This window comes from Muscardinus avellanarius (genome assembly GCF_963383645.1).
Source record: "Muscardinus avellanarius genome assembly, chromosome: 6".
NCBI lineage: Eukaryota > Metazoa > Chordata > Mammalia > Rodentia > Gliridae > Muscardinus > Muscardinus avellanarius.
Window position 1 is genome coordinate 49,359,266 of NC_137791.1, and position 26,075 is coordinate 49,385,340.

At 40.1% G+C, this 26,075-nt stretch overlaps 1 protein-coding gene across 3 annotated transcripts in view; it reads left to right on the forward strand.

Moving 5' to 3' along the window:
* Positions 1-26,075, forward strand: part of SLC9B2 (solute carrier family 9 member B2) — a gene marked incomplete at both ends in the record, with an annotated part of 45,644 nt that overhangs the window by 150 nt on the left and 19,419 nt on the right. Inside the window, 7 exons of one of the 3 annotated variants that reach the window (XM_080697837.1) lie at positions 1,192-1,372; positions 10,270-10,440; positions 12,642-12,784; positions 14,364-14,491; positions 16,653-16,828; positions 21,423-21,529; positions 25,723-25,872. In XM_080697837.1, the coding sequence (XP_080553963.1) occupies positions 1,192-1,372; positions 10,270-10,440; positions 12,642-12,784; positions 14,364-14,491; positions 16,653-16,828; positions 21,423-21,529; positions 25,723-25,872 (1,056 nt within the window). The remainder of the gene's footprint in view (positions 1-1,191; positions 1,373-10,269; positions 10,441-12,641; positions 12,785-14,363; positions 14,492-16,652; positions 16,829-21,422; positions 21,530-25,722; positions 25,873-26,075) is intronic. The other 2 variants (XM_080697839.1, XM_080697838.1) reach the window with 2 other exon arrangements.

The following is a 26,075-nucleotide window of genomic DNA, read 5'->3' on the forward strand; positions in this document are numbered from 1 at the left end:
TTCCAAAGTATGAAAGAATTGTGTTCACCTTCCTACCAGGTATAGTGGTGCATTCTTATAATCATAATACCAGAGGCAATCTACCTTTGAGCTACACCCCTGGCCCTTTTTCATTTTTGAAACAGGATCTTGCTAAGTTGCTGAGAATCTCATTAAGTTGCTGTGGCTAATGTTGAACCTATGATCCTCCTGTCTCAGCCTCCCAAGCACTGGGATTACAGGAATGTGCTACGAAGCCTGGCTCACTACAGAGTATTTTAATTACCACATTCTCAGGCCAAATCCTGTTATTTTACAAGTAAAAATTTTGCCTTGAAACTCACCTTATTGCAGTAGGACTTCCATAACTTTTTATTATATAAATTCAAGTAGATGAATGAATATGAATTAGTTTTCATTATAGTTATCTTTTCCTGAACCACTGTGGTATGTGTACCAACTATTGATCTGAATGTTGTCTTAGCTATGGCTTTATTTATTTATTTATTTATTTTGTTGAAGGAGTACTGAGGATTGAACCCAGGGACATTCTACCACTGAGCTACACCCCCAACCCTATTTTTATTCTTTTTTTTTTTTTTTTTTTTTTTTTGGTGGTACTGGGGTTCCTGGAAGCCCTTCTACCTCCAGGCTACACTCCCAGATCTATTTTATTTTTGGAAACAGGGTCTTTTAAGCCAGTGCGGCTGGCTTAGAACCTGCGCGATCCTCCTGTCTCCGCCTCCCAAGCACAGGGATTACAAGCGTGCACCACCATCCCCGGCTTTATTCTTTATTTTGAAGCAGAATCTCACTAAGTTGCAGAGCGCCTAAGTAGCTGAGGCTGGCTACAAATCTGCGAGCCTCTTGTCTCAGCCTCCCAAGTACTGGGATTACAAGCATGCTCCACCACGCCCAGCTGTTTTAGCTATGCCATTTTTAAACATTAATGAAAAACAGTGCTGATTGCTTTATGTGACTCAAGCATTTCGAATTCTAAAAATAGTGGCTCAGTGCTATACACTCCTAACATAGTTCTTGTTTCCAGCACTAGCTCATTGATTAGCTAGTAGTGAAGATGAACATTTTCCTTAAAAAGGATCCTTGAATCTGGTCATGGTAATTTGATTTATTATGTATAAACTAGTATCTATAAAGATGTATATAAAACATACAATTTTAAGGATTTTTTAAAAATTACTTTAAATACAGGAGGAGACAGTTATGAACTTCAAAGGCATAGATGGAAATGAACCAACAGAGGGAAGTAACCTATTGAATAGCAGGGAAAAAAAGCTACAAGAAACACCAGCGGAATCCAGTTGTTTGCAAAGACTGGGGCAAATATTGGCTTGCCCTCCACGTGGTGTCCCGGACAGAGTAATAACAAATGGTATGTATGTGGCAGTAATGGACTGATGATGAGGTTATAATAACGCCAGACAGTGGCACATGCCTGTGATCTCAATATCTGGAAGGCTAAGACAGGAGGAGTGCAGGTTGGAGGACAGCCTCAGCAATATAGCAAGACTTTAGTGAGACCCTTAAAAAGGGGAGGTGGGTCCTGGGGTATAGCTTGGAAGTAGAATGCCACTGGGGTCAATCCCCAGTACCCTCAAAATGTAATTATAATGAGAAATTCCAAAATCTTATGGTTTAATGGACAAAAAAAGAACTTCATTTCTCCCGCATAAAAACTACACGTGAGACTACATAAAAACTACCCAGGGGTAAGGGGCTCAGCTCCACACTGTCATTCACAGGCTGGTGGGGCTCCATCCAAGGCTTCCAGGATCGCTTCGTCACCACCATTTGAGCCAGTGAGGAGAAGAAAAGAACAGATTGAACAACTTTTCCTTTTTATAATCCGAAAAATTTCACAGAATTACTTTAGGGCTCCAATGGAAAAACAATGCTTGAGAAATCACTTGAATTTCTCATTGCTTGAGAAATCACTACATAGGCATTGGTTGTTATTGCTGTTAAAATGAGGCAACTAATATTTGAGCAAACGCAACTTAATTTATACCTTTTTTTTTGTGGTACTAGGAATGGAACCCAGGGGCATTCTACCTTTGAGCTACACTCTCAATCCTATTTTTTTTTTATTATTCTTTATTTTTAAACAGGGTCTCACTGAGTTGCATAGGGCCTTACTAAGTAGTAGCTGAGGCTGTCCACAAACCATGATCCTTCTGTCTCAGCCTCCTGAATGCTGGGACTACAAGTGTGCGCCACCACGCCCGACATATTTTAATTTTAATACATGTTATTTTATTTTATTTTATTTTGCAGTACTGGGAATGGAACCCAGGGGGCATTCTACCTCTGAGCTACACCCCTAGACCTATTTTATTTTATTTTATTTTATTTTATTTTATTTTATTTTTTTGAAACAGGGTCTCACTGAGTTGAAAAAGGCCTCACTAAGTGGCTGAGGCTGTCCGTGAACCACCACTCTTCTGTTTCCCAAATGCTGGGATTACAAGCATGGGCCACCATGCCCGGCCTTCTTTCTTTTTTCTTTTGCAGTGCTGAGATCATATCCAGAACCTCATGCATGCTAGGCAAGTGCTGTACCACTGAGCCACAACCCCAAACCAAATCCTGTCACTTTATAAGGATCTTGGTTTGAAATTCAACTGGTTTTAGTAGAGCTGCCATTATTTAAAACGCTTTGAAGATTTGGGGAGCTTGGCGTGGTGGCGCACGCTTGTAATCCCAGCATTCGGGAGGCTGAGACAGGAGGATGGCGGTTCGCGGACAGCCTCAGCTACTTAGTGAGGCCCTCTGCAACTCAGTGAGACCCGGTTTCAAAATAAAGAATAAAAAATAGGGCAGAGGGTTTAGCTCAGAGGGCAAATGCCCCTGGGTTCCATCCCCAGTGCCAAAAAAAAAAAAAAACAAAACAAAAAAAAGAAGTGGATTTGGGTTTTAGAGGCAGCCAAAAATTGTTCTGGTATTGGTTTTATGAATAAAAGGGATGTTCAGACTCAGTGATGCCATTTTTTTGTCTTTGTTCAGAAAGAAAGTGTGTGTGTGTGCCAGGGGCATATGTTAAAGCATGTGCAATATGTTAGAAAAAAAAAGGAGAAATGGCTTGGAAATTATCTATAAAGGCAAATTTAAAGACAATTTCCCAATTTTGTTGGGAAATGAATATATCATTAAAGTAAATATATGATTTCCCATATATATTGTTTACTAAAAAGAGTAGTTCAATTTGTTATGGCTATATTTCAGTTGAGAGCTCGAAAGATGTTTTTGTCATGATCATCTGGGACAATGGAAGCCAAGTATAATATGTTATACTTTAGGATCTGGATATGTTTTTAGTGAAATCAAGTAAGGTTCTGAACTAGCATAGAAGAAAATCTCAAAGATCATTTGGAACACATAGGGAAGAACAAAGTTTCCAAAATAGGGGTCTGCTAATAAGGCCACAGATAATTTGATACCATTTCTTCTTTTTTATTATTTTTTAATTTTATCATTCAAAACATGCCACGTTTTAGTTAAAACATTTGTAGTTAAACAGATACCATTGTCATAAAAAAGAGTAAAAATTAATTATGTAATTTGCTCCTTTTTTTAAATTGTAATTAACGTTCATAAAACTGCTTGAAAAATGGGGCTCACCGTAGACACTTTGTCACTTGTTTTCTTATACTTCTACTCCTAAGGTTTATAAGAGTAATTTGTTGTGTATTTCTTCCTATATCCATTCAGTATTTATGAGCATTCTTTGTGTGTGGGGGGGGGGGTTGGAGTACTGAATGCCCAGGGCCATTCTACCTCCAAGCTACACCCCTAGCCCTATTTTTTTTTTTTTTTTTTTTTTTTGTGTGTGTGTGTGTGTGTGTGTGTGTGTGTGGTACTGGGGATGGAACCCAGGGGCATTCTACCTCTGAGCTACACCCCTAGCCTTATCTTTTATTCTTTATTTTGAAATAGGGTCTCACTATGTTGCAGAGGGCATTACTAAGTAGCTGAGGCTGTCTCTGAATCTCAATCCTCCTGTCTCTGCCTCCCAAGCACAGGGATTACAAGCATGCGCCACCACCCCCGGCCTAGCACTTTTTATTTTTTATTTTATTTTTTAAATTTAATTTTAAAAATTTTTTGCAAGTGTGGGGATGGGACCCAGGGGCATTTGACCTTCAAGCTACATCTCCTGCCCTATTTTTTATTCTTTATTTTGAAACAGGGTCTCACTAAGTTGCAGAGGGCCTCACTAAGTAGCTGAGGCTGTCCGCAATCCTCCGGTCTCAGCCTCCCAAATGCTGGGATTATAATTGTGCGCCACCACACCCGGCTTATTTTTTATTTTATTTTATTTTAAATTATTATTTTTTGGGGGGTGGTAGGTGGTACTGGGGTTCCTGGAAGCCCTTCTACCTCGGGGCTACACTCCCAAACCTATTTTATACTTTTTATTTGGAAACAGGATTTCTTAAGCCAGCGCGGCTGGCTTTGAACCTGCACCGTCCTCCTGTCTCCCCTCCCAAGCGCGGGGATTACAAGTGTACGCCACCACACCCGGCTTATTTTTTATTTTAAACAGGGTCGCACTAAATTGTTGAGGGTGGCCTCAAAACTGCGACGCTCCTGCCTCAGACTCTCAAGTACTGGTGTTAGATGCATGTTCCACCAGGCCCAACTGAGGTTTTTTTTAAGTGGAAAACAAAAATGAAAACTCTTAATTCTACCTTGTTGAATTTAGTAAAAAAAAAAAAAAAAAAAAGAAAAAGAAAAAGAAAAGAAAAAGAAAAGAAAAGAAAGGAAGGAAGGAAGGAAGGAAGGTAGGTCTTTGATCTGATAAAGTAGAATTTAGTAGCTGGAAAATCCAATATTGCACTGAAATTTTAGTCCTTATAGACAACTGGAAAAAACTTAAAGTCTCTTAATTTATTTTGCTGCAATAGTATCCCTAGAAAATCTGAAACCATTCAGTGAGGATTTAGAAAAAGAAACCTAGAATTTGTTCTCTAAACAAACTTTAAAAATCATAATATGCTCAAGATTCTGTGAGTATTTCTGTTACTTAAACCAAGGAAATATCTGGGGAAAAAATGGTTTGTCTTTTTACATGTATGTACCTTTGCTATATCGGAAAAACAGATAATCATCATAAAAATATAATAGAAGAGTTAAGTAAGGAGAGTTAAGTAAGGAGAGTTAAATATGAAAATATAATAGGAGAGTTAAGTAAGGCCTCAATCTGGCTTTTACCCTGGAGGTTTCTGCCAAATCTCAGTGAAACTGAGAATTCTTTTGAGAGCTGGGAGAGCACAGGAAGCCAGGCCAGAGTCACGCTAGGCTGGGAAGTCTATCATAGGAGAGACGATTCTCCTTCTCATATGAAGACAGAGCCCAGTGAGAAGGTGTATCTGGGGTAATACAGCCCTTCTGATGGGGCCTACAATTAAACAATTAAACCTGCCTAAACCGGGGCCGTGGCCCACACATAATCCCAGTATTGGGCGGGGCGGAGGGGGGGTGCTGAGACCAAAGGATCGCGGTTCGCGGACAGCCTCAGCTACTTAGAGAGGCCCTAGGCAATTTAGTGAGACCTTGTTTCAAAATAAAAGAATAAAAATTAGGGCAGGGGGTGTAGCTCAGAGGTCAAATTCCCCTGGGTTCCATTCTCAGACCCCCCAAAAAACCACACACAAAAAAACTGCCTAAATGCTGGTTACTGGCTAGTATGTATGAGTGTGTGTGTGTGTGTGTGGGGGTGTCTTCACCAAAAATGTGTAACAACTTGATTTGTGCTTCAAATTCACACACACACACACACACACACACACACACACACACACACAATCAACCTGAATATGTATCTAAAATCTGAATGTGTCCTGGATTGTAAACTTGTAAGCATAACATGATAGAAGCAAATCTGGAACTATTTTAGAATACATTCAACCTAAGGATTCACGAAGCCCACAGATACAGTTCAAGAGAGAGCTCACAATAAAAAAATAAAAAACAGCTAAAGAAATCACAACATGCAAAGGAAACAGAACATAGAGATTTCACACATTTGCATTGCTGATTGGATACAGTGGCATATATCTGCAATCCCAGCTACTGGGGAGGCTGAAGCTAGAGGATCAAAGATTGAGGCCAACATGGGCAACTTAGTGATGTCCTGTCTAAAAAAAAAAAAAAAAAAAAAAAAAAAAAAAAAAAAAAGGGTTTCAGTCCTCTGAACAGCAAAACAAATTTTTTTGCATTAACAGAAAATAAAATATAAAATATTTTATATATAAAAAGTTAGTCAGCCGGGCGTGGTGGCGCACGCTTGTAATCCCAGCACTTGGGAGGCAGAGACAGGAGGATCGCGCAGGTTCGAAGCCAGCCGCACTGGCTTAAGAGACCCTGTTTCCAAATAAAAAAGTACAAAATAGGTCTGGGAGTGTACCCCGGAGGTAGAAGGGTTTCCAGGAACCCCAGTACCACCCCCCCCCGAAAAAAAAAGTTAGTCAGGCGTGGTGGCACACCCTTGTAATCCCAGCATTTGGAGGCTGAAACAGAAGATCACGGTTCATGGGTAGCCTCAGCTACTTAGTGAGGCCCTTTGCAATTCAACGAGATTCTGTTTCAAAATAAAGAATAATAATTTTTTAAAAAAAATAGGGCTGGAGGTGTAGCTCGGAGATAGAATGCCCCTGAATTCCATCCCCAGTACCATAAAATAAATAAAGAAAGCTAAAAAGAAAATATAAGTACAAAACAAGTAACTTACAAATTAGCAAATTTGAATAAGAACCAACTTGAACTTCTAAAAATTAAAGATATAGTATAGTAGTTAAAATTTTAAAATGTAGTAGAGTAAGCAGAGGATTAAGTGCAAAGAAACTTAATCAACTGGCAAAGAGCTTGAGAGATCATCTAGAAGGCAGGACACATAGGGTGGAAAAAATGAAAACGGGTCTTGGTAACATGGAAGCAGCACAATCATCCAGTGACCGCTAAAGAAAAAGAACAGGAGAAGAGGAAAATGAAATATTTGAAGAAATAAAGACAGAATTTTCCAGCATTGATTTAAAAAGGGACTCCTAAGCAAACCAAAAGGAAGCCGCACCTAAGCACATAATTCTAAAATTACAGAAAAACCAAAAGAAATACCTTTAAAATACCCAGAGAGAAAAGAATTATATAAAAGAGCTGAAATTACACTTTAAGACAATAATGAAATCCAGAAAACCAAGAAATAATATTTTCAAGGAACTGAGATAAAAATAACTTTTGACTTACAATTTAAAGTAAACCTAAGCTGGGCGTGGTGTTGCACTCTTGTAATCTCAGCATTCGGGAGGCTGAGACCTGAGGATCACAGTTCAGGGACAGCCTCAGCTACTTAGTGAGGCCCTCTGCAACTCAGTGAGACTCTGTTTCAAAATAAAGAATAAAAAATAGAGCGGGGATGTAACTCAGAGGTCAAATGCCCCTGAGTTCCATCCCCAGGTCAGCAAATAATAATAATAATAATAATAATAATAATAATAAATATATAATAATTATTATATATAATATAATTAATAAAATATAATTGTTATATATTATAATTATATAATAATAATAAAGTAAACCTAAAGCCAGGTGTGGTAGAACATGCTTGTAATCTCAACATTTGGGAAGCTGAGACAGGTGGATTGCGGTTCGTGGACAGCCTCAGCTATTTAGGCCCTTTGCAACTCAGTGAGACCCTTTTTCAAATAAGCACAGTCTGAATGTATGCCATTGTTAATATGTTCCACATAAAAATTAAAAAATAAAAAAGATATGGTCTGAAGTGCCCCTCCAAAAAATAAAGAATACAAAATAGGGCTGGGGATGTAGCTCAGAGGTAGAATGCCTCTGGGATCCATCTCCAGTACCTAAAAATAAAAAAAGAGCCAGGTGTGGTGGCACACACTTGTAATCCCAGTGTTTGGGATGCTGAAAGAGGAGAATCACAGGTTCAAGGCCAACTTTAGCAACTTAACAAAACCTTGTTTCAAAAATAAAATTGGCTGGGTGTGTAGAAGGCCCAGAGATAGAATGCCCCTGGGTTCAATCACCAGAACAACAACAAAGAATAAGAGGGAGGCTGAGACAGGAGGATTGCAGGTCGGAAACCTCGACAACTTAGACCCTGCTTCAAAATTTTTTAAAATTAAAAGGGCTTGGATGCAGAGCAATGGTAGAATGCCCATGGGGTCAATCTCTAGTTTTAAAAAAAGGAGATGAAGAAGAAGAAGGAGGAGGAGGACGAGGAGGAGGAGGAGGAGGAGGAGGAGGAGGAGGAGGAGGAGGAGGAGGAGGAGGAGGAGGAAGATAACATCAGACAACGAACAACTAAAGCTCCATATGAGAAAAATGGAATGTTTCTACACCATGGAGTAGCTTCTGTTTAAAGGCAAATATTGGGTAACATGGAATTTGCAGTTTTGTGCATATTTTTCCCAGCATATTAATAATTTGCATCATTAAAGAATAGCAAGTAAAGGTAAGGTGAATTGAAAACAAAGAGATCAGGTATATGCTTTCTTACAATTAAAGACCAAAACCTTCCTTTAACAGTGAGATCCCTGTCGGAGTGCTCTATTTTCATGCAGTTAGTAGTTGTGCAGGAGGATTAAGAACTCTTACACCTTCCACAACACAAAGCTGCTGGTGCAGCTATACAAATGGATAAGTGCAGGGGAAGATGCTGCCAATTTTGATATAATTGCTCTCTGTTTAAAACGAATTCCCTCAAGAATTTAAGTCTTGAAGTATAAAGTCTACATAGAAAAGACTGCCTGGGTGGGGTACAAATAATCAGTAGAGGTTTCAGTGTGCTCTTCTTATTAGGAAGATTGCATTCGTTATATTAGTGCTTTGCTCATAAGTCTTGAGTTTTGAGTGGTCTGCACACCAATTTGGTTTTTTTCTGTGAGCCTTTCTGTTTTTGTTTTGTTTGCGGTACGGGGGATGGAACCCAGGGGCATTCTACCTCCGAGCTATACCTCCAGCCCTATTTTTTATTCTTTATTTTGAAACAGGATCCCACTGAGTTGCAAAGGGCCTCACTCAGTAGCTGAGGCTAGCCATGAACCATGATCCTCCTATCTCCGCCTCCCAAATGCTGGGATCACAAGTGTGCACAAACTACTCCCAGTGAGCCTTTCTGTTTTTAGTGTGCAATTTTATAGAAGATAAACTGGAAACATATTTCACATTCTTTTTTCTTTTTTTTTTTTTGGTGGTACTGGGGTTCCTGGAAGTCCTTCTACCTCTGGGCTACACTCTCAGACCTATTTTATACGTTTTTATTTTGGGGAACAGGGTCTCTTAAGCCAACACAGCTGGCTGGAACCTACGAGATCCTCCTGTCTCGGCCTCCCAGGCACGGGGATTACAAGTGTGCGCCACCACGCCCGGCTCATATTTCACATTCTGATAAGAAAAACACTTACTAAAGAGACTAGTTAAGGCATCAGGATAATTGTCCTAGATGAAAGGTTTGAGATGCCATAATGAATGATGATTAAAAAAAAAAAATGTGGGTAATTCTAAACCAGCAGTGATTATGAAAAGAAAGAAGGATAATTAATTCATGATAGAACTAATACTGAAGTAGGATTGGGGTTCAGGTATTTTCATTTACCTGTGAAGAAGATAAAGATAGCAATTGTTTCTCTTTATAAAATCAATTGCTAATATATTTGTGATAAAATATTTTCTTAAAAAAATAAAGAAAGAAATGAGCTGGATGTGGTGGTGCATGCTTGTAATCCCAGCATTTGGGAGGCTGAGGCAAGAGGATTATGATTTGCAGACAGCATCAGCTACTTAGTGAGGCCCTGTGCAACTCAGTGAGATCTTGTTTCAAAATAAAGACTAAAAAATAGGGCCGAGGGTGTAGCTTGGAAGTGGAATGCCCTGGGTTCTATCACCAGTACTGCAAAACAACAACAACAACAACAACAACAAACAACAACAACAACAACACACACACACACACACACACACACACACACACGGTAAAAAAAAAATTCAAGATAGAGGTTCCTTCTGGCAGTGTGAAGGGAGATAGAGGATGGGATTGGGGAAGATTCAAAAGTTCCCATAATACCCTATTTCTTAAAATGCTGGTAATTGCCCAGTCGTCCACATTACTGATAGTCTTTATATCAAGTATACATGGTTAAAATGTTTGCATATGTATTCAATGTTCATTTAAAATTATTTTCAACTATATCAAAATCTGCACATTTCAACTTACTCATAGAAATCAGTTTTTCTGGTTTATTTCAGTCACCATGGTTGTTCTTCTGTGGGCTGTGGTTTGGTCAGTTACTGGCAGTGAATGCCTTCCTGGAGGGAACCTATTTGGAATTATAATCCTGTTCTATTGTGCTGTCCTCGGAGGTAAACTATTTGGGCTCATTAAGTTACCAACACTGCCTCCTATGCCTCCTCTTCTGGGTAAGTGCTAAATACTTTCTATTTTCTTTAAATAAATTATATTTTTATTATTTATTGTATTGTATTTTTGGTGCTGGGGATTGAACCCAGGAGTATCCTACCTCTGAGCTATACCCCCAGCCCCATTTTTTTGGAAACAAGATCTCCCTAAGTTGCAGAGGGGCTCACTGAGTTGCTGAGGCTGGTAAATCATATATATATATATATATATATATATATATATATATATATATATATTTTTTTTTTTTTTTTTTTTTTTTTTTTTTGGTGGTACTGGGATTCCTGGAAGCCCTTCTACCTCCGGGCTACACTCCCAGACCTATTTTTGTATTTTTGGAAACAGGGTCTCTTAAGCCAGCACGGCTTGCTTCGAACCTGCGCGATCCTCCTGTCTCCGCCTCCCAAGCACCGGGATTACAAGCGTGCGCCACCACGCCCAGCTGGTAAATCATATTTTTTAAACAGTCATTTGGAAAGCTTTAGGAATAAAGGAATAAAATATTTTTGTATGTTCTGTGCTGGAGCCAAAAGCCAAATGCTAAATTTTGAGAAGTGTTGTGAGCTAGTTGTTAAACATGGTGATTTAAAAAAAATTATATAAACTACAATTAAATAACTTGCATTGAAGAACATTATGTCAATATCCAAAACTGAAAGCTTCCAAAACTTTTTTTTTTTAATTTTTTTTTTTTTTTTTTTTTTTTTTTCGGGTCTGGGGATGGAACCCAGGGGCATTCGACCTCCGAGCTACACCCCCTGCCCTATTTTTTATTCTTTTTTTTTTTTTTTTTTAGGGTGGTACTTGGGTTCCTGGAAGCCCTTCTACCTCCAGGCTACACTCCCAGACCTATTTTATATTTTTATTTGGAAACAGGGTCTCCTAAGACAGCGCTACTGGCTTTGAACCTGTGCGATCCTCCTGTCTCCGCCTCCCAAGCGCGGGGATTACAAGCACAAGCGTGCGCCACCACGCCTGGCTTTATTCTTTATTTTGAAACTGGGTCTCACTGAGTTACAGAGGGCCTCACTAAGTAGCTGAGGCTGTCCGCGAATCGTGATCCTCCGGTCTCAGCCTCCCGAATGCTGGGATTACAACCGTGCGCCACCACACCCAGCAACCAAAACTTTTTTATTATGTTTTCTTTTACCTTTTTTTGTTGTTGTTTTTTGTTTGTTTGTTTTTGCGGTACTGGGGATGGGACCCAGGGGCATTCTACCTTCAAGCTACACCTCAGCCCTATTTTTAATTCTTTATTTTAAAACAGGCTCTCACTGAGTTGCAAAGGCTCTCACTAAGTAGCTGAGGCTGTCTGTGAACCGTGATCCTCCTGTCTCAGCCTCTCAAATGCTGGGATAACAAGCTCGTGCCACTACACCCGGCTCCTTATATCTTTTAATAAACTATTGTCTCTTCCAGAAATTTGAAGTCCTTCATCCTCTTACCCTTCACTGGGCCCCCTTGCTTATCTTTTTCCTTTGTTCATAAAACACCCCCTCAAGCTTTCATGAAATCTGGACTGCTGGTTTTGTCTTGTTCTCCCAGAAGCTGAAAGCTACTGGTCTGTTATATCTCTAATGCTCGCTACTGTGTCTAAAATACTCAAGGCCTTGTGTAAATGTCGAATAACTAAAGGAAAGAAAAGCCACGAGCTGGCACGCCAGGCATCGTCCAGGTCATCATAACTCACTCCCAAAGTCTTTGTAAAGTGTGAGCTATGTGTTTCTTGTTAAATTATCTGGTGTGAAGGTGAAATAGAACCCATGTAAGTACTTACTGGCTTTTCAGGTAAGTTGATGTAGCACATTGTTTCAGGAGTTATTTGCTGTTTGTATGCAAAGGGATAAAGTACTAACATTGTACTGAAACATCTTATAATTAGGATCTGATCATTCTTTGAATCCAAAGGCTACATCTTGTTTTTCCCTTTTATGTTCAGTTATTTGGGAAACATTGGTTCATTTAACCTCACTTTTTATGTGCCTATTAAAATCTTTCTTTTGTTCCTCTAATTTCTATTATTTTAATTTTTAATTAAAAATTTAACATCATTTCACCAAGAACAAAGCATAAAGGAAGATTATGTAACATAAAATATATTCAATTTGATACACAAAATATAAATTATAGTAGTCTCATAAACAAAGCACTGAAAATTAACCAGATTTGAAAACTAAGTCATCTTGTTTGACTTCCATTCAAGGCATGCTGCTTGCTGGGTTTCTCCTGAGAAACATCCCGGTCATCAGTGATAGCGTGCGGATCAAGCACAAGTGGTCTTCGGCTTTGAGAAGCATAGCCCTGTCTGTCATACTGGTTCGTGCTGGCCTTGGTCTAGATTCAAAGGTATGAAGTATAAACTTCTAATTATTGAATAGGAAGTTTGCACCATGTATTCCATGTATGTGGGAGCACTGAGATATTGGGCCGTGGACGTGGACGCTTTGGATGACATTCTCAAGAAGAGAGCAGATTCCATTTCACACAGGGCTGTTTTGCAGGTAGAACATTGTGCCTCACGGGACTCCAGCAGAGATTCCTGTAGTCTTTCATGAAGGAAGGCAGGGTTACTCTCTGTGGGGGAAAACCAATAAAAAGCGCTTCTCTTTTTTCTCTGACAGAGATATGGGTGATAGTTAAAATGGTCATGAGGGAAGCACCATGTGTTTTTGGTGTGCACGATCCTGTGCAAGTGGTTAGGGCTAACTGTACTGGCTCAGGAAAGTGCCTCACATGTTGAATGAGTCTCTGGTAAGCTTTTGAAATGCTGTTTTCTTTTTTAACGTGTATCTTTGAATGCAGGAATGTTCCTGGGGGATGAGGTTCTTCACTTCAGCCTCATCCTAGGCCCCAAACTATAAGTAAAACCAACACTAAGCAGGTTAGGTCAGCTAGTATGGGGGTTATGGGGACACTTTGTGTGGGAGGGGGCATCTGGGGATGGAACCCAAGAGCATTTGACCTCCGAGCTATACCCCCTACCCTATTTTGTATTCTTTATTTTGAAACAGGGTCTCACTAAGTTGCAGAGGGCCTCACTAAGGAGCTGAGGCTGTCTGCGAACCACGGTCCTCCTGTTTCAGCCTTCCAAGTACTGAGATTACAAGCGTGTTCCACCACGACTGGCTTATGAGGATACTTTGGAAGCCACTGGTCTGGTTGCTAGCCTGGCTCCACCACTCACCAGTTTCAAGACCTTTGGCAAATGACTTTAATTTGTGCTTTTATTAGATAAGAACATCTGAAAAATGTGTATTTTAATATTAATTATCTCATAAGGTTACTGAAAGGACTACATACATTGTCTCTAAAACACTTAAAATGAGCCAGGCGTGGTATCACACGCTTTTAATCCCAGTACTTGGGAGGCTGAGACAGGAGGATCGGAGTTCGCAGCCAACCTCAGCTACTCAGTGAGGCCTTTTGCAATTTAGTGAGATCCTGTTTCAAAATAAAGACTAAAAAAATAGGACTGGGGGTATAGCTCGGAGGTAGAATGCCTCTGTTTCAATCCCCAGCAACCCTCCCCCCCCCACACACACACACTTAAAATGCTGAAATGTTTGTTACATGAAAGTAATTCCCTTAGCTGAGCATGGTGGCGCTTGCTTATAATCCCAGTTCTTGGAAGGCTAAGACAGGAGGATCACAGGTTTTCAGCCATCCTCAGCTACTTAATGAGGCCCTCTGCAGCTTCGTGAGACTCTGTTTCAAAATAAATAAAAATTAGGACTGGAGATGTAGCTCAGAGGTAAAATGCCCCTGGTTTCAATTCCTGGTACCACACACACATACAAAAAGTAATTCCCTGGAAAATTCCTGATGACCCATACTTGGTCTAAATAATGAAGAGAAAGTGTTTAGAGGCCATGTTCTTGGCATGTCCTCAGAGGATTGTATTCATGTATCTGCTTTTATATTTCAGGCCTTGAAGAAACTGAAGGGTGTTTGTGTACGACTAGCCATGGGTCCCTGTCTTGTGGAGGCATGCGTATCAGCTCTTCTTGCCCACTTCCTGATGGGTTTACCCTGGCAATGGGGATTTATACTGGGGTAATCATTTTTTCTTTATCACATGAAAATATGCAGGAAAATTAACCTGCTCCCATACAAGAAAATGTATAATGACATATTCTTAAGTACCTTAGAAAGTCCAACAAAGATATTCCTATATCATCTAAATATTCTAACTTCAAAGCATAGTCTGTGTCTCTGAGGCATTCAGTCTTGTAGGCATTCCAGTCATTCACAGTATTGAAGAAGTCATGGTCCTTTGTCCACACCTGCTCCCCCGCCTGTGAGAGATGCTGGGTCTCGTCCTAGAGTCTTCCCAGGGACAAGTAAACACAGCAGCAGCAATCAACACTCGCCACTGGTCCCTTCTGCCACCAGGCTACTGTGACTCGGTGGTTCCTCTGTCTCTTCCTTTCACCGTCAGCTTTTTATTTCCAATAGTCAAGAGCCATGAGAAGCAAATAAGCTCAAAAGTGCTAAGGAAATGCCGGGCGTGGTGGCGCACGCTTGTAATCCCCGCGCTTGGGAGGCAGAGACAGGAGGATCGCGCAGGTTCGAAGCTAGCCGCGCGCGCTGGCTTAGGAGACCCTGTTTCCAAATAAAAAAAAAATGTAAAAATAGGTCTGGGAGTGTAGCCCGGAGATAGACGGGCTTCCAGGAACCCCAGTACCACCAAAAAAAAAAAAAAAGTGCTAAGGAATAATTTAGTGTTATCAAGTAGGCAAAAAGTATGAATTTGTTACTTGTCATGGTGAAGACCAGAGCTCTACTGCCTGGATTCCAATCCCAGCTCAGTAAGGTTTCCAGTGTGTGACCTCGACAAATTATTTATCAATCTGGGCCTCGATCTCTTTACATGTAAAAGGAAATAGACTGTATCTACCTCATAGGGTTGGTACAAGAAGGAAATTAGTTAATATATGTAAAATGCTCACAGTGATCATATAAAATTTTTTCCAGTATCACAACTGCTATTACTAAGATCATGGTCACTGGAATGGCCTTCTCCCTCAAATCTGTTGTTTTTCTTTATACCAAGTCCCACCTGAAGGCTCAGTATCAGTAGGTCCCAGCTCAGAACATCCATGGGCGTTTTTCAGACCTCCTATCTGCATGTTTTGTTTTTTAGAAAAGCAGCCTTCTAGGGCCTAACTCTGGTAGGACTTCTACACCATTCATAAATATGTTTATTTTAGGCCACCTAAGTAGTTTCAGATTGTTCATGGCTATACTTTGAAAAACAGTGTTCTATAAAACTTTTGTGTACAAATGCAAATGTGTTTCTTTGTCATTGAAACTATAATTGTTCAAAGCCTAACCTTTAAAGGAGTAGAGGTTTTATTTTTTTTATTTATTTTTTTTTTTTGTGTGTGTGTGTGTGTGGTACTGGGGATGAAACCCAGGGGCATTCTACCTCCGAGCTATACCCCACCTTTGATTTTTAGTCTTTTTTAGTCTTTTTTACCTTTTTTTTTTTTTTTTTTTTTTTTTTTTGCGGTACTTGGGGATGGAACCCAGGGCATTCTACCTCCGAGCTACACCCCCAGTCCTATTTTTTAGTCATTTATATGTTTGAAACAGGGTCTCATAAAGTTGTGAAGGGCCTCACTAAGTAGTAGCTGAGGCTGTCTGCAAACCGCAATCCTCCTGTCTCTGCCTTCCGAATGCTAGAATTACAAGCGTGCGCCACCACGCCTGGCAAGGAGGAGAGGTTTTAAAAAAGTAAACGTTAATGCCAGGTGTGGTGGCGCACGCTTGTAATCCCCGTGTGAGACAGGAGGATCGTGAAGGTTCGAAGCCAGCCAGGCTGGCTTAAGAGACCCTGTTTAAAAAAATAAAATAGGTCTGGGAGTGTAGCCTGGGGGTAGAAGGGCTTCCAGGAACCCCAGTACCACCAAAAATAAAAATAAAAAAGTGGCAGTTATAGCCACGCATGGTGGTGCACACCTATAACCCCGGTACGTGGAAGGTTGAGACTGGAGGATCACACGCTTGAAGACAGTCTCAGCAACTTAGCAAGACCTTGTTTCAAAATAAAAAACAAAATAGGGCTTGAGAGGGGTATTCAGAGGTAGAGCATCTCTGGGTTCAATCCCCAATACAAAAAAAAAAAAATTTTTTTCAAGCAGAGGTTATTATACTTTAAAAAAAATAGAAGAGATGAGTAAGGTGTCCCAACATCTGAAGTCTGTGTGCTCAGTTTTGTCTTAGGTGCTGTGTCTCCTGCTGTTGTGGTGCCTTACATGCTCCTGTTGCAGGGAGCAGGCTATGGTGTTGAAAAGGGGGTGCCGACCTTACTCATGGCTGCCGGCAGCTTCGATGACATTCTGGCCATCACTGGCTTCAACACGTGTTTGGGCATGGCCTTTTCCACCGGTAAACTAATCTGTTCACAACATACTGTTCTCTTGTCCTCGAGAGACATAGGTTAGAATGTTATACGCATAGCTGGGCATGGTCATGCAGACCTGTAATCTCTGTACTTGGGAGGCTGAGACAGGATGATTGCAGATTTGAGGACAGCCTCAGCGAGTAGTGAGACTCTCATCAACCTAGCAACACGCTGTTTCAAATTTTAAAAATTAAAAAAAGAAATAAAATAAGGCTGTGGGTGTAGTTTAGAGGTGGAATGCTCTATAAACATGGCATTCGCCAGGCGTGGTGGTGCATGCTTGTAATCCCCGTGCTTGGGAGGCAGAGACAGGAGGATCGCGCAGGTTAAAAGCCAGCCTCATTGACTTAAGAGACCCTGTTTCAAAAAAAAAAAAAATAGATAGATAGATAGATAGATAGATAGATAGATAGATAGATAGTAGGTCTGGGAGTGCAGCCCAGAGGCAGAAGGGTTTCCAGGAACCCCAGCACCACCAAAATAAATAAATAAATAAATAGACATGGTATTTGCTTAAGACAAATTAAAAACTGGGTAGAGCTGGACGTGGTAGCACACTCTTGTAATCCCAACACTTGGGAGGCTGAGACAGGAGGATCACAAGTTCGAGGCCAGCCTCAGCTACTTAGTAAGGCTCTCTGCATCTTAGTGAAACCCTGTTTCAAAACAAAGAATAAAAAATTGGACTAGGGGTGTAGCTCAGAGTAGAATGCCCCTGGATTCAATCCCCAGTAGTGTAGCTCAGAGTAGAATGCCCCTGGATTCAATCCCCAGTACTGAAAAAATAAATAAATAAAAATAAACAACAACAACAACAACAAAAAGAGAGAGCCAGATTTGGGGAGGCTGAGACAGGAGGATTTGGGTTTGAGGACAGCCTCAGCTACTTAGTGAGACCCTCCACAACTTAAGTGAGACACTGTTTCAAAATAAAGAATAGAAAATAGGGCTGGGGGTATAGCTCAGAGGTAGAATGCCCCTGGGTTCCATTCCCAAAACCTAAAAATAATAGTAACAATAACAAGAGTTCTGAACCTAAGGGGAAGCAGAAACTACCTGCTTTTACTCCCTTCTTCCCTCTAGACACAGGTTCCCAGGTGCATGCAGAAGTGCAGGAAGTAAAGTATAAAGGGGGAAGAGCTCTGCTGCCGCTTGGAGAGGTTGGGGAAGTTTAGTCCTGGAGCTCTCCTGCAAAACCTACGGAGGTCTTCCCTTGAGCACACATGACCCAGAGCAGGGAAAGTTGAAAGAAGGAAGACCCTGCTTCTAAAATGGCAACAATCTGTTCTCTCACCTGTAACAGTGTATGGGCAAGAAGAGCAGTGTCTTTATTGGGTGTTTTACTAATCCTTAATACGTGTCTGAAATGGATGTATTTGGCTTGAAATAGAACAAAGAGAAATGGAGGGTGCTTCCCTCTCTATTAGTCAATACCTTTATTGAACTGATGTGAACAAATGGTGTGTACACACAACCTAAGACAAGAGTGAGAAGAGATTCAAAACCTTTGGCATGGCACAGTTTAAGATTCCTCCTTACTCTTTTGCCAAAATTGGGAAATAAAATTTGCAACTTCATAAGATTCCTGAAGTGTAACTGTAGCCTAAGTTTAGCTTAGATTCTTCCCTGGAAGCACACTTCTTGGAAATTCATTTTTCTTCTCCTCTCCAGTCCCTGGAGTTATCTTCCTGTTTTATGATTATATGTGACTTATGCTGATTACCTAGAGCCTCACCCCTTCCCATTGCTCCAGGTCTGCTGTCATCTACTCTCTGGTCAATTCATCTTCTCAAACCAGTGGGTGTTTCTTTGTTTGTTTGCTTGTTTGTTTCTTTGTTTGTTGCAGTACTGGGGATTGAAACCAGGGGCATTCTACCTCCAAGCTACACACCCAGTCCTAGTTTTTACTCTTTATTTTGAAACAGGGTCTCACTAAATTATGGAGGGCCTCACTAAGTAGCTGAGGCTGGCTGTGAATCTGGGATCCTCCTATCTCAGCCCCCCAAGAACTGGAATTAAAAGCATGCATGACTATGCCTGGCCACATCCGTGTTTTTATGATGTTACTTTTTGTTCAGGAGCCATTAGAGATTCTCTATGGTCCAATTGTCCCTCTTTACCTCATTTTATGCAAACGTTTGTTGTTGCTGCTCCTTGTACACACCTTTAAAATAATGGTTCTCAGTCTTAGCTGCACGTTAGAATTACCTGTGGAGCTTTTCTTTTAAAAAAAAAATCTTATGTAGACATTATCTTAGACCAATTAAATCAAGTCTGTAGGGAATGGGGCAATCATACCCCCTGCCCTATTTTTTATTCTTTATTTTATTTTATATATATATATATATATATATATTTTTTTTTTTTTGCGGTTCTGAGGATGGAACCCAGAGGCATTCGACCTCCGAGCTACACCCCCTGCCCTATTTTTTTATTCTTTATTTTGAAACAGGGTCTCACTAAGTTGTGGAGGGCCTCACTAAGTAGCTGAGGCTCTCTGCGAACCTCGATCCTCCTGTCTCAGCCTCCCAAATGCTGGGATTACAAGAGTGAGCCACCACACCCAGCTTTACTCTTTATTTTGAAACAGGGTTTCACTAAGTTTCAGAGAGCCTCACTAAGAAGCTAAGGCTATTCACAAACTGCCATCTTCTGGTCTCTGCCTCCCGAATGCTAGGATTACACACGTGCACCACCACACCCTGCTCCAATTTTTTTTTTTTTTTTTTTTTTTTTTTTTGTGGTCCTGGGGATGGAACCCAGGGGCCTCTACCTCCGGGCTTACATCCCCAACCTATTTTTTATATTTTATTTTGAAACAGAGTCTCACTAAGTTGCTGAGCGCTTCACTAAGTAGCTGAGACTGGCTTCGAACCTGTATGATCCTCCTGCGTCAGCCTCCCAAGTACTGGGATTACAAGCATGCGCTACCACGTCTAGCTCCAATTATTTTTAAATAAGAGAGCTGATTGTTGCAATAACAACAAACCACAATACATAGTACATTTTTTCTTAGCATAGTTTTGAAGCATGACTTTGTGTTTGGAGCAATTTTAATATGATTTTTGGTATACTGTACTTACAAAGAGTTTTTTTCATGGAAGTTTTCTAAATCTAATTTTCATTGGGAAATCTAGATTCAATTTACCTCTATATTACATTTCAAAGAAGTTAAGCAACAAAGATTCTAAGAGAAATTTCAAGAGTCATTTGTTTCACATTTATTTTTATTTTTTATTTTTATTTATTTATTTATTTATTTTGGTGGTACTGGGGGTGGAACCCAGAGGCTTTCTACCTCCGGGCTATACTCCCAGACCTATTTTATATTTTATTTGGAAACAGGGTCTCACTAAGATGCTGAGAGACTCACTAAGTAGCTGAGGCTGGCTTCGAACCTGTGCAGTTCTCCTGTCTCAGCCTCCCAAGCGCGGGGATTACAAGCATGCACCACCACGCCCAGCTTCACATTTATTTTTAGAATAAAATCTGAGAAGATGAAGATGATTCTAGATTTTAATTGCTTGTGTGTGTGTTTTTTTTTTCCAGCTCTGGGAATCAACCCCAGGACCTGGCATATACTAGCCAGCCACTCTACCACTGAGCTGTATCCCAGACCATGCTAGATTCTCAAGTTACTGTATTCTTTTTTTTTTTTTTTTTTTTTGGTGGTACTGGGGTTTCTGGAAGCCCTTCTACCTCCGGCTATACTCTCAGACCTATTTTATATTTTTATTTGGAAACAGGGTCTCACTAAGTTGCTGAGAGCCTCACTAAATAGCTGAGGCTGGCTTCAAACCTGCGCGATCCTCCTGTCTCAGCCTCCCAAGCGCAGGGATTACAAGCGTGCGCCACCACGCCCGGCTCAAGTTACTGTATTCTATACATATCAGACTTACTAAAATCAATGTACATTTATTGTTTTTAAAAAATCAAGTTCTTAAATGGTAATTTGAAGATTTAACTTCTTACTCACCTAGATCTGTTTGTTCACCATACATATAATATGCATAGACTGTACATATAACATAGTATAACAAGCTAGCTCTACTATGAATTTTATTTTTCATGACTTGTTAGTCCCTAAAGTAGATTTTAGGTGTGTGTGTGGTACTGGAGATGGAACCCAGGGGCCTTCTACCTCCAGGTTGCACTCTCAGACCTATTTTACATTTTTATTTTGGAAACAGGGTCTTTTAAGCCAGCTGAGGCTGGCTTCGAACCTGCAGGATCCTCCTGTCTCAGCCTCCCAAGCGCAGGGATTACAAGTGTGTGCCACCACGCCCGGCCCTAAAGTAGAATTTTATTGAAGTAAACAACAAAGTACATGAATCATATCTTATTCTTGTTTTGAAATTGGTCTCCAATAATAGTTATACTCTTCTTATAAGATGGGCCTATTTTATTTGACATTCTTTTAAAGTTAGGAATGTAAAGTATATGAAATACAAGAATTTCCTTCTATTTATGTACTTTATATTGATAACCTTAGACTAAAGCTTACGTATTTATGAATTTAGAGTTACGTATTTATGGATTAAGAGTTGTCTGAAGTTTTTCTTTTTATGTGTTTTTCAGGCTCCACAATTCTTAATGTCCTCAGAGGTATTTTGGAGGTGGTAATTGGTGTAGCAACTGGATCTCTTCTTGGATTTTTTATTCAGTATTTTCCAAGCAGTGACCAGGTGAAAGAAATGATCTATGGGAAAGTCATGCTCTAAATTGTCATTGGGAAGCTGGGCACCGTGGCACATGCTTGTAATCCTAGCATTTGGGAGTCTGAGACAGGAGGATCACGGTTCACAGACAACCTCAGCTACTTAGTGAGGCCCTCTGCAATTTAGTGAGACCCTGTTTCAAAATAAAGAACAAAAAATAGGGCCGGGGATGTTGCTCACAGGTAGAATGCCCCTTGGTTCCATCCCCAGTACTGAAAAAAAAAAAAAGTCATCGGGAAAATATTCTAGAACACTTCCCTCAAAGCTGGATAAGGACATGTTTAAGAACATCACCCCCTATTTTAAAAATGCTTCCTGCTATATCAGTGTTGTACATGAAATTAATGATGTGGGCTAAATATATGAGATTTTAATGTATTTCCAGAATTTTTCTGTATATTATCTACATTTCACGTTTCACTATAAAATAAATAGCATTAATTTCAAAATAAGAGGATATGCAAGTTATCTGAGGTTTCATAATAATCAACTAAATTAAGATACATAATGACTTTTCTGTCCCCCTTTTTATTTTTATTTTTATTTATTTATTTTTTTAATTTTATTTTATTGGTGCACTGTATTCATACATCATAGTGGGATACAAACTTTTGTAGACATACATGCACACATCGCCCAGTCAGCCCCCACTTGATCCCCACCCCATTCTCTCCCCATCCATCCTTCCCATGCTTGGCTTAGTGGTTGACATCTAGTATCATAGCAATTTATCCAAAATTAAAAATGATAATCTCACATAACAGTTTCATTTGTCTGATACCAAGCGTTTGATGATTTAAAGATAGCATTTCAATATTTCTTTTTGCTTTCTTTCTTACTAGAGCATATTTTTTTCTGTTTTTTTAGGTGAAACTATCATATATATATATATATATATATATATATATATATTTATTTTTCAGAAAAAAATCTATCCTAACATGGAATATGAATTCTAGATACCCAAAACGATCTTGAAAAAGAACAAAGCTAGCAGATATATATTTTCTGATTTCAAACCATATAAAGCTACAATAATTGAAACAGTGTAGTACTGTTCTAAAGGCAGATATATAGACCATTGGAGTTAAATAAAAGCCTAGAGCTAAATTCTTCCCTATATTGTCAAGTTATTTTTGACAAGGTTTCCACGAACATTTGGTGGTGGAAATAATAATCTTTTAACTAAATATTGTTGAAAAATAATAATTACATGGAAAAGAATAAAATTGGACCCTTACCTAATCCCATATACAAGTATTAACTCAAAATAGATAAAAGACCTAAATATAAATCTTAAGACTATAAACTTTTAGAAGAAAATCTGGGTCATAAAACCTCACAACATTGAAATTGGCAGTGATTTCTTGGATATGATTTCAATGGCACAGGCAACAGAAGAATATACAAACTCCCTAAAAAATAAAAGAAAATATTGTATATCCAAAGACAATGTAAACAGAGTTAAAAGTTACTAATAGAATTGGATAAAATATTTCCAAATGCTATATCTGAAGGTATATTAATATTCCAACTAGAAATCCTAAGAATTAACAACAATAAAGGCAAACAATACAACTTAGAGATAGGTAAAAGACTAACATAAATAATGAATCTCCACAGATAACCAATCTTAGTTGTCTGTTGGATGGAAACTCTTGTTTCTCTGGTTCTGGTGAGTGTTACCTATTTCTTCTTTGTAGTTAATCTCTTTGAGTATTTTCTCTAGCGCTGGTTTTGAGGACATAAATTCCTTCAGTTTCTGTTTGTCATGGAAGCTTCTTATTTCTCCATCTAATTTGATAGAAAGTTTTGCTGGGTAGGAAATTTTTGGCTGGAAGTTGTTTTCTTTCAGAGTTTGGAATATGTTACTCCAAGCCCTTCTGGCTCTCATGACTTGGTTTGGGAAGTCTGGAGTGATTCTAATTGGTTTGCCTCTGAATGTCACTTGGCCCTTTGTTTTTGTTGCCTTTAAGATTCTCTGCTTGGCTTCCACAGTGGTCATTTTGACAATTATATGGCGTGGGGATCCTCTTCTCCGATCCTGTCTAAAGGGAGTTCTATAAGTTTCCTGGATCTGTGTATCAACCTCTTGCTCTATATTTGGAAAATTTTCTGCTATTACTTCCTTGAAGAGATTGTTGATCCCTTTGGTATCACTTTCTTTTCCCTCCTCTATTCCAATTATTCTTAGGTTAGCTCTCTTAAGATGGGCCCATATTTCTTCAATGTCAGATTCCTGCTGTTGGATATCTTTTTCTAGATTAGAAACTATGCATTCATTTTTGGATTGCTCATCTTCTAAGAGCGAGATTCTGTTCCCCATGTGGTCTAATCGGTTGTTTGTGCTTTGAATTGAGGCCTTTACTTCATTAATTGCATCCTTTATCTCTTTTTGGCTCTCTCTGAGTTCTTTTCGAAGCACCTCTATTATTTCTACAGTTATTTTCCTGATTTGATCTTCTAGAAATCTCTGATTTTCTGTTTTATCAGGTTCTGATGTTGTGGGGTTGTGCACATTCATTACTCCAGTGTTATTCCTCTTTCCCATGATTTCGGAGGTTTGTGCCTTCTCTGGGTTCTTCCCTTGGGTCACTATGGCTTCACTTAAGGTGCACTGGATCTCGAGTCTGTATTATCTCAGACCCCACTACTCCTTTACTGGGTTGTATCACAGAGTCTCCGACCCAGGGAGTCGATAGAGGCTGCTTTAAACTATGGGGGGTGCCAGGTTGCACGTTCTCCTATGGTGTGATATCTCTGCCACCACCACTCCCTCACTGGGTCAAGTCCCAGGAGGCCCAATACTGCGATTTCTCCTCTGTGGCCCGCAATTTGACTCACTGTTCTTGAGTACGCAGATGTAGCTGTACTGGACTCGGTGAATTCACTGCTGCTGCCGCCGCCGGTGGCAATATGGCGCCTCTGCCACGCCCTCGGCCATGAGGCTGGCGTATTTTTTCTTCTCTGGTTTTGATTTCCACTCTGAATCCCTGCAGCGTGTGCTGAGCTCAGCCACTGGGAGCTTTAAATGCTGTCTGCGCCGAAAGATCCCGCCTGGCTGTTCCGCAGCGGCTCACCTGGCTTGCTGTAGCCGTCCTTGAGTTCGCCGCTGCCGCCGGCAGTATGGCGCTGCTGCCGCGTCCTCGGGCGCGTGTGTCTCCTCTGTGGCCCTGAGCTCTGTTCTCAGTCCGCTTTCTCTCTGGAGCCTGGTGGTTTTTTTTGTTTTTCTGGTGATGGTGTTTTCTGGCTATGAAAGGCGCTCTTTTTGTGGTAATGGAGATTGGTTGTTAGCGGGACTCTTAAGCCCCGCTTTTCTCGGTCGCCCCCCCTTTTTAATATTAAAGTATCTTCTATTCTAATACCATCAGATAGATAAAATTTTAACACCACTCTATAATATAATAGACAAAAGTTCTTGACTGTACACAATAATTTCCTAATGAGATCCTCCTGTCTCAGTCTCCTAAGTACTGGGATTACAAGCATGCACCACCACGCCCAGCTTTCAAACCCTGTTATGGGAAGGAAATGCTACTGATGACTGACAATGCAAGCAGAACTAAGCATCACCTGCTGCCCACGTCCCTTTTACAGGCCAAGTCCAAGTTCTTTCTCGAGAAGCTCAGCCTGAACTGCACCACCCCTGGATTGACGGATGCCCTTGCTCTGGGCTCCTGAGCACCCCTTAGTTCCCGCATAATAGCACTTATACTGTTTTGCAATCTCTTGTTTAATGGATGCTTTCCTCAACTGCACTCTCAAATCCTTAAAGACAAGATTAGTATTGATGATAGGCCTGACACCAAAGGCTTTCAGCCAGCACAGTTAGTCCTCTGTACTGTGGGCCCCACATCTGTAAATTAAACAGCTGGAGATAAAAAATATTGGGGTTAGCTGGGTGTAGTAGCACATGCCTGAAATGTACCTCCCAGTGTTTGGTAGGCTGAGGTGTAACTCAGAGGTAGACTGCCTCTGGGTTCAATCCCCAGTACCACACAAGAAAAAATAAATTTAGTTATCAAGGGGCTGAAGACATGGCTCGGAGGCAGAGTGGTCATCTAGCAAGCCTGAGAGGCTAGGTTTGAACCCCAACAATTGAGGAAAAAAAAAATCAGTTACTTGAAATAATTGAAGTAATCATAATTTTCGTCTTGAAGGGCCACCTTGTATGGAAGAGGGCCTTCCTCGTCTTGGGATTCTCTGTGCTAGCTGTGTTCAGCAGTGTGTATTTTGGTTTCCCTGGATCGGGAGGACTGTGCACGCTGGTCATGGCTTTCCTTGCAGGCGTGGCATGGAGCAACAAAAAGGTGAGGCTCATTTTAAGTTCTGATGCTAATGATTCTTTTTTGATCAGATTGATTTTTCTTTTTAAATACTTTAACATTAATAAATTTAAGTAACAACATTACTTAAAACAGACCATGGTCACAGACTATCATGCTGCCTTCCCTCTTTATTTTTTTATACTTTCATTGGTACATTATAATTATACGTCATAGTGAGGTTCAAA